Source organism: Elaeis guineensis, chromosome 2 (assembly GCF_000442705.2).
Source record: "Elaeis guineensis isolate ETL-2024a chromosome 2, EG11, whole genome shotgun sequence".
Classification (NCBI taxonomy): Eukaryota; Viridiplantae; Streptophyta; class Magnoliopsida; order Arecales; family Arecaceae; genus Elaeis; species Elaeis guineensis.
In genome coordinates, this window is record NC_025994.2 from 127,053,431 (window position 1) to 127,066,045 (window position 12,615).

Sequence of the window (12,615 nt, forward strand, 5' to 3'; positions counted from 1 at the left end):
ATATAGGAAGGGACCTTCCATCTTATGTAAGACATCTTCTAAAAGACAAAATTATGAGATCCGTGGGCTAGAGCGGACAGTACCTCAATTATTAAACTATGAACTCTTGGCTGCAATAATTGCACATCAGGTAGGGGAACACCTCTGCAACTATAGGGTTTCTCCCTCCTGTACACCGATATATGCTAAAAATAAGAAGGAAGACATATTCGATCTATACACAAACTCCTTTACTGTAGGGCTATGGTAAAAATAAGAAAAGTGCCTCCCATCCATATACAAATTTCTCCTTGACTGAGAGGCTGTATTATAGTATAGAAGGGAGGACATCATTAATTCTACATTAATTATGAGTCAAAGGAGACTTTGGTTTATATAAAAAGAGATTATCTATCCCACATGAGATATTTTTTGAAGGATAAAATCATAAGGCTCATGAGCAAGAAAGGATAATATCTCACGTGCCGAGCTATAAGCCCTTGGCCACAATAGAATTACCTCGAATCAAATATAATAATCTTTTCTAGCATCATTTTTTGAAGTAATTTTTCTATCATTCAAACATAATAAAAATTAATTTTCTCTATAATCATTTTTTTATATAAATGATTATCAGGAATTGTCATTATCCCATATTTTGACATACCCGAACTAAATGTATCCAAAGAGTTTTTGCAAAAAAAAAAAGATGTAGATAATATTATGCAAAGGATTATATAATTATAGCTATTATATAAAAATTTGATTGGAGATGATAATACTATTGTAGTATTAATATATTATTATATGTTGATGGGTATATTTGTAAATTTGATCAAATTTCTATATAGGATTACCTCCAATGAAATTTTCAATGTCATGTTTTGAGTAAATTTTCCACCAACAAAATATAGTAAAAATTATTTTTTTTTTATAATTATTTTTTAAATAAATAATTTTTAAAAATTATAAAATTATTCTGTAATCTGATATATCCTAACTAAATAGATTGTAAGATGAAATAAATCCAACTAATGCTTTTACCTTCAAATGAATCCATTTAAGGATGATGTTGGGGTAAATCCTTACCATCCGATCGATTGTGTAATCCTCGTCTCCCCACCAACTGAATATACAACCGATTAAAATGACCATGCCAACTTTGTTCTCCATTGATGATCTAACTTGGGATTCAACCGACGATGATCGATTACACCAAGTCAGATTTGGGCTGACCAAGCTCGACATGCCGTCAATATCTAGCTAATACTTATTTGGATTTTTTTCGACTATCTCAATCTCAAGGAAATAGAGGCCGAATGATAGTTATTCAATGTGGGCATTAATCTCCCGCAATCAGAGAATCGTGGGGCATAATAACTTCCCACTGGTCATCCGTTACTCAGTTTTAATGATAGTTAAGGAGATAACCGCCCACTAAGAGCAATAATACTGACGTCCGAGATTCTAAGGGATGGAAGTTACACAATAATGGTGCTCTCTCCCCTATACAAAATGGTAAGCAGGGGATTGGATAAGTTTTCTAGCTATCAAATATTCTGCTTTCGTATTTTGGTTTTTTCGATTGTTTTCTTTTTTCGATTGACTTAAGCTTCGAAGGGTCTCCTATCGGTCGACTTTCGATAAGTGAACTTGATTTTATAAATTTTTTGCTATTCGATAATTAGGCATAATATCTCGGCATCCAGCGGACCATCCCACCAAAGATTCGTGGCAACGGATGATAATCTAGTTCACCTAAGGTTGCATTTGGTAGCTGGCAATCTATTCAGCTTACTGGCAATTTAAAAGAGTCTCACTAGATTATTATGTTTGGTATGCTTTTTGGGTAGGTAATCCAGATTATCGGATAATCTATATTACCTTTCATGAGGTAATCTTGGTTATCAAAGGGAGGGGTAGCTATTCAGATTATCTCCCATAAAGTGATCTTGTAATAAAATTTTTTGATGAAATTATCCTTATCTCCTCTTCCCTTCCTATGCGGTGCCACCCGTGCCTCCCCCCTAACTCCTCCTTCGACGGCCCCTACTGCCTCCAATGTCACCTTCGTGGCCCTCATCGAAGGCAGCGTGACGGACGACCAAGGGGCAGGGGGTCAGTAGCTAGGGCAGTGCAAGCGGTTGGGGGGCAAGGGGTGGTGGCCAGGATAGCATAGGCGGCCAAGATGGGTGGCAGCACGACGGACGGTCGGGGTGCCGAGGTGCGGTGGCTAGAGCAGTGCAGGCGGTCTGGGAGGGTTGGCAGCATGATGGGCGGCGAGGGGGCTAGGATGCAGTGGCCATGGTAGCGCAGGCAGTGAGGGGGCCGGGGTGCGGTGGCCAAGATAGTGCAGGTGGTCGAGGGGCCGGGGTGCAGTGTTGGAGGTACGACGGGCGGGGGGGGGGTGAGGCCAGGGGAGGAGGGGTCGGGGTATGGTGTGCGGGAGAATGAGAAAGAAAAAAATAAAAAAAATAATTTGAAAATAATAATATTTATAAAAATAATAAAATATGTATTAAAAAATAATAATTTTTTTATATAATAATTTTTATTATTATAAAATTAAATAAATAGTTTAAAAATATTAAATTAATAATTTGATTTAAAAGTATTTTGAGAATTTGATGTTACATTATAAGTAACATGATTGCCATATCAAATATTTTAATTAAAATTTTTAATAATTTTTTTATAATATTATCTATATATATTAAATATAAAAATTAATATTATTGATAATTTATTTAAAAATAATTTTAAATTATTAAATAATTTAAAATATTACAGCCCGGCAATGCACCAAATCCAACATAAAAGTTTCTCCTGCTGCCGTATCTCCACCATCTGGTCGTTGCGTCCCCCAGCCTATTCCGTTTGGGCGCGTTCGCCCCCACCCCCATCGCTCGCAACGTGGCAACTCCAGGTTAAAGATCATGCTGTGACACTCCGCAACGCAAGGCACCCCAGTGTATCAAAAATCTCCCAGAGCTCTAGCCGGTTCGGACAAAACGGGTGTCGGACTTGGGGGAGCGTATTTTCCACTTACCCCTCGCCACCCCAACTACGGTTTTCGGTCCGACCACGATCCGCCTCACCAACCAATGGACGCAGCGTCCTAATTATAATTATCTTATGTGCAATGACGCCACTGCCCTTCTCAAGGACCCGCCGCTCTTCTGGGACCACCTACCGCGTCCAACGTGTGAAGAAAATGAGCAAGCTGTGATGCCGTTGCGTCGCAATGGTTGTCCCTCTGGCTTTATGCTTTCCTTCTTGTTGATGGTCCCACTGTCAGATCATTTCACGCTGTCATATGAGCAAGCAGAGTATGTACCAAAACAGAACAGCATGACCAAGACGTGGGCCCCACATGACCGGCTCCACTTTCAAATTTCTCGCTCCGCCACTGCGGGACCCATTCTATATGGAGTAAATTTTTTTTCCCCGCGGCAGGAAACAAGACAGACTTTTATAGGAAGGCTCAGATTTCGATCCAACGGTCGGTTTCACATCCTCATTCCCGGACCGACCGTTTGGGGACAATGAACCTAAGGGTATCATCGCCACTAACAGCAGGCGCGTAACGGAGGTAACTTAACAAGAGCTGATTAAATTCTGTTAACCCACCTACAATCGTCGTTAAATTCGATTTTGATACTTGGTAGTAATGAGAACAGGAAGATTTCAAATTATTACAGAATAAGAAAATAATTAGGTACTATAATGCAATAAAAACGATCGCCACCCATCTCTCTCCCCGTCTCTCTAACTGAAGCCTGAAAGTTCTGTACTTCGTATATTTATTTTTCGTTTTTTTTCCTTCCTGTTTCTTATTGGACTCTTTCTTTCTGCCCCTCTGAGGAACCCTAGCGCATGGCGCTTCCGATCGATCCGTCACCTGAGTAGAGCCCACCTGGAAATGGCCGGATCGCCGCCGAAAGCCGGAACCGCCGATCTCTTCCCGTCGCTGGCTAGGGTTTCTCCAGATTGGTCCCCTCCTCTCCCGCTGTACTCTCCTACACCGCCGCTGCTGATTCTCGCGAGCTCGACGACGAGGGAGTGATCGATTGGATTCCGGGAGAGGGGGTCTGGTTTCAGGTGGCGTTTCGAGGGGAGCTCCGGCCATGGCCGCCGGGGGAAAGGGGAATCTCGAGAGGATCCGGAGGGGCCTTAGGACGGCCTTCTTCATGTTGACGATGGTGGCTTCGCTTCTCGTTTCGTCCGCTCCGGTGCTCGTGGCAGTCGGGGACGTGACGGTGTCGCTGGCGCTGGCGTCGAGGTTCGCTTGCGCGAGGTGCTACGGTGTGAAGGGCCACCTGGAGAGATATGGCTTCAAGAGCTCGCTCATGGATATACCTCTGGTTTCCATCATCCGATCTCTTATAATCACATGTATAGCTTTGCTCTCCTCACTCTGCTGGATCGATTTATTTCGTTTCTCGTTGCTTTCCAATATTTTTTCTTGGCTGATTCCTCGATGATATGTCGCGAAATCAGAAATAGTAACCTGGCCGAGAACGTATGTGGAATTTTTTTATATTACTTCACGATCTTACTTTTTTGGGTTCGTTTTACAGCATGATTTGTATGATTAATCTTCTCTCGAATGAGAATTGGTGCTTGGTTATCATGAACAGAAGATGGCTTTTAGTTTTCAAAATTGGAAGGGAAATCATCTTTTCCTTTTGTTGTACATGATTAGCAGTTGAATAATTTTTTAGCTTCGAGCAGGAAAAAAAGGTTTTCTTTCATGCCTTTTTTTTTTCTCGTCTTTCTTTCCCCCTGTTATTTTGCCCTTCATGAGCTCTGCTTTTTCTCTGCTCTTCTTAAAGCTATTAAAAACTTTTTTCCTCCATTCTCATAGTTTTCCTTTTCTTTTTCCCTGAAAAGGGTTAAAGTTCTGTTGGAAGACGGATTTTATTTTATTTTCCCCCATTGAATTGCATAGTAGATACGATTAAGTTTAAAATATTCACATCTTCTCTAATTGGTGAATCCAAATGCGGCATAAGATCTAAACCCTAATTTCTTTTAACGTGTATTAAATGAGCTTGGGACTTTTTAGTCCACAAAACCTATCTGTGGGTTTGAAAAGTTAGGACTTTTCTTTTTCTTTTTTTTGTCCCTCACATAGGCCTTGTTTAACATAGTATTCAATGATGCTATGTTTTCTTTCTGTTCCTTTTGCTCCCTATTCTGTTATTTGCTTAATTCCTTCAATAAGGAACATGTTATGCCTCTTTTTTGGGGGAAAAAAATCTCTTTTCAATGAACCATTAGTTATACTTTTATCTAAATCGGCAAACTATATATCTATATCTATATCTATATATATATATAAAAGTAATTTTGGGTACGTGAAGTGTTTTCATGAAATGAATTAATCTAAACTACACAAACGGTGGTGGATTGAGACTTTTTACTAAGAAATACTTTTTCTTTTCAATGACAATTCTAAAGATTTTGGCAGTATGATATTTGTCAAGTTTCTTTAGAACTTTAAAAAGTGGAAACATATTTTAAAGCATATGTTATTCATGAACAGAGAAAAGGAAAATGAATATCCCTTGACCTGTTAACCATTTCTCCTTCTACCTTTGCTTGTATATTAATGATTAATTATAATGAGAGGAAAAAAATTCTATTTAATTTCATATTCAAATTCCTTGACAATACTTTGGGTTTTTCAAGTACTTATGTCCATGCATGATCATATTTTCTTCTTGCAGGCATTTATTCTTTGTGCGATGGTCCTGGGCTTTCTCATGGTCCATATCTTGGAATAGTAACACTCTGTTCCCTAGCTTCAGTGCTCATCCTGTCAGTTAAGGCTTGTGTTTACACTCCTATCTCTGAATTAGAACCTGAACCTTCACCATCATTGGCGAGAGAGGGACTGCATTTAAGAAAATCATGGGGGATGCCTGTTCTTTTCCTTTCTTCATTGGTCTTTGCGCTTGGTCATGTTGTAGTTGCTTACAGGACAAGCTGCAGAGCACGGCGGAAGCTCTTGTTTCACCGTGGAGATACAGAAGCAGTATGTTCATTTCATGTACATTTTTCTAATTGTTGTTTTCTTGATTCAAATGCTTAATTATTATCCTTTGTAACATTATTTATTATTATCCTTTGTAAACTTGCTTATATAGATACACAAATTTTCTTTTTTAACTGCAAGTGTAAAATATATAAACATAGTAGCACTTCAAGTTTCTGTTTTTTTCTTCCAAGTATCATGAACTCATCAAAATCTGCTTTCCAGAAAAGAATTTGTTGTCTGCGTTTCTTTTTGACTTCTTAAGTGTTAGTCTTGTGAAGCATAACTTCTATTAATATTCTACGTATTTTATTACAGCTAAATTCCTCTTATTCTATATATCAGGGCCTGACATGCAAGAATATGTTTTCTGGATACCATAAGATCCCTCGATCTCCCATGCCTTGTGGAAGAAATTCAAAGAGTGACAGTGAAATGAAAAGAAAAGCAATAGTTCGTGATGAGCGTGACCTTCCAATCAGTTTTCTTGCAGACACTGATAGCTTGTTCATTGCCTGCCATGGGCTTACGGTTCATTATAAGCTCAGTCTGTGTGACTCACCAAGCTTTTATTCTTTAACCTTCTCACCCTTCCATGAATCCAGTCCTGATGCAAGCCCACTAAGCCTTTCCTCTGCAGGGCTTAAACTTGAAAGGCCTTTGACAATTCCATCTAAAAGCCACCATCGTCTCAACAGAAGCTTTAGTAACCACTTCCAAAATTCGTCTTTGTATGCACCACTGTTAGCAGAATCTGCAACTCCACCTCCATTCTATTCTGATGAAATTCCTGTTCTGAGCCTTGATGATGGCAACAGTGATGGATATTCATCTAGCTCTGTTAGTCCGGGAAGCAGGGTAGAGAATAGGAGCAAGTTTGCTGTTATCTTGGTCCATGGGTTTGGAGGAGGTGTGTTCTCGTGGAGGCATGTGATGGGTGTGTTGGCTCGCAAGATTGGTTGCACAGTTGTGGCTTTTGATCGGCCTGGCTGGGGATTAACATCTCGCCCACGCAGGAAGGATTGGGAAGACAAGCGATTGCCAAACCCATACATGCTAGAATCCCAGGTGATTCTTTTATGCTTCTTGTCCAATTCTATATGTTGCTGTTCATTCAAGTCTTTTGCAAAGCTAAATATATACGTATATAGAATCTTCAACACAAGTCACTGGCGCTCATTTCTGGTAGCTTAGTGCTTCCGTTGGAGACGTTGTTTACTTGTTATTTTTAAGACATTAAAACCTTTTCGTATATTTTTATTTCATGCCTTTTATGAGAGTAGTAAATCAATTTCTGTTAATTTTTTGTCCTATCCATTTTCTCTTTGGGTACTGTTATACTGCCTCCTTGCGATTTACATCATTCTTCTTTGAATTTAGATTACTTCTTAAAATGTCTCTGCCTTGTTCCCTCATAATGGTCTATTTGGTTTACAAGTCAGAGGGTATCAATTGATGCTGGAAACTTATATTTGTTATTTTGTTTCTGTATGTTGTTGGTATACTTGGCTGGAGTACAGGATGGAAGCTTGGTCAGCTCTCTTTTGTCGAGATATTTTTGTGTATTCATCATATTTTCTCAGTTTACATTCCACATATGCTATTTATATATTTTTATTTCCATGCCTTTCTTAGTTTTCCATTTGTTTATAATGTATAAATTTTTCTAATTATACTCAATGAAGTAATTGTAATTAGCTCTTTAAGTCTTCGGATTAGCTATTGGAAAGTGGCTTGGAATGATATATTATGAAATCAAGAATACTTGATGATCATGTGTCATATGTGCACTACTGCAGGTTTTGCATCATTTGACTGTTATTCAAGGCAATCTTTCCAGTAGTTTTGACATATGGTCTTTGTTTTCAATCATGTTATGGATTTTGAAGAAGTTGATCCTTTGTTTTAACAATGTATAGGTTGACCTTCTTATTTCCTTCTGCTTGGAGATGGGATTTTCATCCGTGATTTTGGTTGGACATGATGATGGAGGCCTTCTTGCTTTGAAAACTGCAGAAAAAGTACATGCCTCTGGTCAATCCAGTGTGAGTTACTGAATTATGCTTTTGATGGTATATCTTGATGTTATTGTAATCTAACCCCTTTCATAGAAACAGCCTCATGAGGGTGTAAGGCTGCATAAATCTAACCCTCCCTAGACCCCATAGTAGCAGGAGCCTCGTGTGCTGAGATACCCAACCCTTTTGCTAAATTACGGCTCATTGAAAATTACATGTAGAAATCATGTGAATGGAATTTTTAGGCATATAATGCCAGGTGAACATGTGCATTATTTTGAAAACCTTCTCCTATGAGGATTACTTGCTAAGCAATGTTTTGTTCAATATTTTTCTGGTTCACTAGCTTGCTTTCTTAACTTGATGTTTGCATCTTTTAGATTGAAGTCAAGGGAGTGGTACTTGTTAGTGCCAGCTTATCAAGAGAAGTTGTTCCTGCCTTTGCCCGAATTCTCTTGCATACTTCACTGGGGAAGAAGCACATGGTCCGTCCTTTGCTGCGTACTGAAATTACTCAAGTCATTAACCGCCGTGCATGGTATGATGCTACCAAGCTAACAACAGAAGTTTTAGACCTGTACAAGGTATAATTGATAGTTTGATACCTACTCTGTTATGCATTTTTATTTCCATAAGTATAATCTGTCCTAACTAAAAGCCTATTATTTGCACTTCTTTTATCCACGATATATTGGTTTAGTGCTTGATTTTTTTGACTTGTAAAGTCCTTGAAGGATAAATTTCCTTTCTTTCTCCATCTATATTGTCCTTTCGAAAATGGAAATACTTGTAGAAAAACAACACTGTGGTTTTATTGATTTCTTTGGCAATGCTATCTCGCATTAGCGTCAACTTCTGGTACAATGATTTGGCAGCAAAAAACCTCATGAGTTACCTGATCATTTTGATTTGTAGCGGAAAATTCATTGCATTGCAAATTATGCCTATCAAGCATGTAACATTTTATTTTTGAATGTGGAATATGGTGAAGTAGCATCTCTCTCTCTCTCTCTCTCTCTGTGCGCGTGCGCGCTTGCTTGCTTGCATGTGCATGTTTGGGTCCTGTCTGACACATCTAAACTTTAACATCAGCCTCTCTTTGATGTTATGGAACATAACTGATAATAATTTATTCTGAGCATTTTTTGTTGATGTTGGCTTCTATATACATATACAAGCGTTGCATCCTCATGAGCTATAGTTTCTTTAAATAATATGCCTATTGTTCTTAATAACTTTTTTATTTAGGAGGGTTCCAATTCTAAGTCTTCCATAATTGGAAGTACCATCATGCATGTCACATGTGAATATTTGTTAGAACACAACCTCATCTGTTTATGGAGTTGTTAGTTACTAGCATACCTGCCACATGCGACAAATGTTGTTACCTTTTATCTTGTCTCTCAAGTTTGGTTTTCTGTGACTGTCTAGATCTTATGATGATTTTTGGCATTCAGAGCCATTAGTCAGATGAGTAAAAAATTTGCTATTTTGTTTTTTTTAATCTCCCGTGTCTAACTCAAAAACTTTACTAAGCGGAGAATCAGATAAATATCTAAGTACTTTGATTAAATTTTGTGATTGCTTGAAAATACTAAGTCATGTTTAACATAAAGCAGTGCAACTTCATTTCTGAGTGGGGAGTTAGAGTGGTCACTTTTATGAGCAGATTCATGTGTTTTTTTGTTTTTCATTCGATTTGAAGTGCAAGATAGGGAAGGGATCAGCTGAATTCCCTGTGCTCTATAGTCCACGAACTGAAGTCTATGCCAGCATATCATAGTGCACGTTGGAACATGACTGCCAAAATCTATTTCGGAATCTAAACACAAACTTAGAACTATGGATGTTAGTGTAACATAAGTGGAAGGGTAAAAATACAGTTTTTGGTTTTGGGAGGTGTTGTGGACAAAAGCTCGGCTCGACACGTGAGGTATTATCTGCTTTGGCCCATGGGCCTCACGGTTTTGCCTTTTAAAAGATACCTCATGTAGGAAGGATGATCTCTTTTTTATAAACGTGAGTCCTCCTTGACTCACAAGCGATGTGATTGGTGCCCTCCGCATTATTAGAACTACAACAGGAGGCATATAGTGTCTTTATTTTTGTTTTTTTGAAAAACAAATCCTCGTTTCTAAACCTGTTGTGCAGTTTCTGTTTATGCATAAAAATATGAAGCTTGCTTTTGCTTTAGTTCAAAACTGATATCCCTTTATACAGGCCCCATTGTTTGTGGAAGGTTGGGATGAAGCGCTACATGAGATAGGACGGTTGTCATTTGCAACAGTTCTGTCCCCACAAAATGCAGCAACGTTGCTGAAATCTGTAGAGGACCTTCCTGTATTGGTAGTAGCAGGTGCTGAGGATGCACTTGTTTCTCTTAAATCAGCTCAAGCCATGGCTTCACAGCTTGTAAATTCAGTAAGTTTCACAGCTTCAGTGTTGCTAAATTTGAGCACTTTTTCATAGTTGAGGAGAATAACATTATGTTTCGTTTACCATATAATGTACTGCTGGTTATGCTGAAACTGCTAGGCATCTCCGGTATGTTTATCCATTTGAAAGCAATGGTTATCAAATAATATAGTTGATAATGAAAGTTTGAACTACCCTTCCATTCAAAAATATATAGTGTTCTGCTTGCATATCTTGATTTGTTAGGAGCAATTATATGTTTGCTAGTGCAACTTATACAAGTGGTTACTACTTTGATTATGGATTTGTTCTTCTTCCTGAACACAGTTATATTTCCCAATTCCACTTTGAAAATATGTAAATCTCCTCTTTCTTTGAACCTCTTATTCCATGCCTATTCCTGTTATCTTGTCGGCTGGCTTGGATTTAAGGCCTTACAAGCACTTAAAAGCTGAGCTAACCTTCAGGCATTACACTGCTACTAACTAGGTAAAAAATAATATTGCCTTCTTTCATATGTTCCTATCTCCACGCGTTAGCAAGTAACTCTGCTGTAAAAAATATTTGGAATAGCAATTTTTTTCAAGAGGTTTCTATTAATTCTTGTCTTGTTGCATAATATTTTGCAGAGGCTTGTTGCAATATCGGGGTGTGGACACCTGCCACATGAGGAGTGCCCAAAGGCACTCCTTGCGGCCCTTGCACCTTTTATTACTAGATTGCTACCATCAACAGACACCTTGCAAGAACGGTAGCATATTTATTTCTTGATCTTTTTTACACATTTCTTTTTTTGTTTATTTTCGTGAGAAGGAGTAGAGCTCTAACTTATTTATGCCTTTCTTTCTTGTTGGGGATTGGGGTGGGCTTGTGCTGTTTGGGTTGAGTGTCTTGTTTTGGAGCCAGACCGAATACTCGGGTTTGCTAGAGCTCCCATATTTTTGTTGTCGTGATCCTCTGTTTGCATGTAATCTTTTGTTGGAATGGTAATCGTGATTTCCATGGATCAAGCTACATTTGTACAGTTTGTGGGTTACTGCCACATCAAAAATAGTTCGCACGTGTAACAAAATATGAAAAAATGTAGAAATTAATAGAAATCGTAAAATGCCGTTCCTTTCATTTAAATTTCTGGCATATCTTTTTCCCGCCTTTAATAGCTGCAAAATGTTTTTGCGTCCGTTGCAGCTGATCAAGTCACCATTCTCCCATGATCATCCAAGGTTTCACGACCATCAATATTGTGGGCTCGAAATGTTATGCAACGCTCTCAGAAATCATCCTTTTTCTTCCCGTGTGGGCATGCACGTGCGAGATTAGGCGGGTTTACCTCCTACGGCAGCAGGCCTACCTCTCTATTCTATGCGCACCCCACCTGAGAGGCTACCTGCCCATGTGGCACGAGATGGTACCATCTGAGTAAATGCTCATGATAACCATGTCATTATTTTAGCACTAGCTCTGACTCAACTCATAGTTGCGATAGCATGGGTCATTGTACATTCCTATAGCCTGCTATTGTTGTATACCCCAATAAGTTGTTTTGTCTTCCACCTCTGTCTCTGGTGCTGCTTCCCTGAATGGAAAAGCCCTGGTGTGCTTTAACTGTAATTTAGAACAGAGGTTTCTGGCAACCACCAAGAACTGTGCAGGCACCATTTTGGGACTCCAACCAACTACTGTAACCGCGTCTCCTTTAACTCGTGCGTGAGTTGTGAGTCGCTTGACCCAAGGTTCCCTTTGCAAGATGGCTGGCTTTTATTTGTTTAGGATCAGTCAACAGGATGGAATTTTTTTTTAATGTAATATTAATATAATGTTGGGTGTGGTGTGCAATTTTTTGTTTTCTTTATATTCAGACAAACTCCTTACACAAGTATGGGACATGCGTGGCCCAAAATGAACGTAAAATATGGTTACACAAATCATGCCATTTAATTTTACTCTTTCACTTCGGGATGGTAATAGAGCTAATCTATTGGGTATCCGGCACCATCCGGTTAAAACTTGTGGCAGATGTGAGATCGAGACAAAATATATAAATCTAATTTAGGTAGGATATCGATAATGATATGTTTTGTTTTGAATCTGATTCGATATAATCTTAATCTAAATTCATTCTTTCAAAATTATAATTATTTTATAATATTTATATGGTGAGTT

The 12,615-nt window shown here is 38.6% G+C and overlaps 1 protein-coding gene across 2 annotated transcripts; it reads left to right on the forward strand.

Moving 5' to 3' along the window:
- Positions 1-3,761: 3,761 nt before the first annotated feature.
- Positions 3,762-11,989, forward strand: LOC105041912 (uncharacterized). 2 transcript variants are annotated; one of them, XM_010919084.4, is made up of 8 exons: positions 3,762-4,374; positions 5,712-6,019; positions 6,365-7,087; positions 7,939-8,064; positions 8,418-8,621; positions 10,258-10,458; positions 11,082-11,203; positions 11,641-11,989. In XM_010919084.4, the coding sequence occupies exons 1-8, from the start codon at positions 4,107-4,109 to the stop codon at positions 11,642-11,644; spliced, it is 1,956 nt and encodes a 651-aa protein (XP_010917386.1). In that variant the 5' UTR covers positions 3,762-4,106; the 3' UTR covers positions 11,645-11,989. The 2 variants fall into 2 exon arrangements, with proteins under 2 accessions (XP_010917386.1, XP_010917315.1); XM_010919013.4 differs by lacking the exon at positions 11,082-11,203 and having other exon boundaries at positions 3,867-4,374.
- Positions 11,990-12,615: the final 626 nt, after the last annotated feature.

Coding starts and splice junctions, on each gene's coding strand:
- LOC105041912 (XM_010919013.4), top strand. CDS start 4,107: ATGGCCGCCGGGGGAAAGGGGAATCTCGAGAGGATCCGGAGGGGCCTT. Junction 6,020..6,364: donor ACCGTGGAGATACAGAAGCA/GTATGTTCATTT, acceptor TCTATATATCAG/GGCCTGACATGCAAGAATAT. Junction 8,065..8,417: donor ATGCCTCTGGTCAATCCAGT/GTGAGTTACTGA, acceptor TGCATCTTTTAG/ATTGAAGTCAAGGGAGTGGT.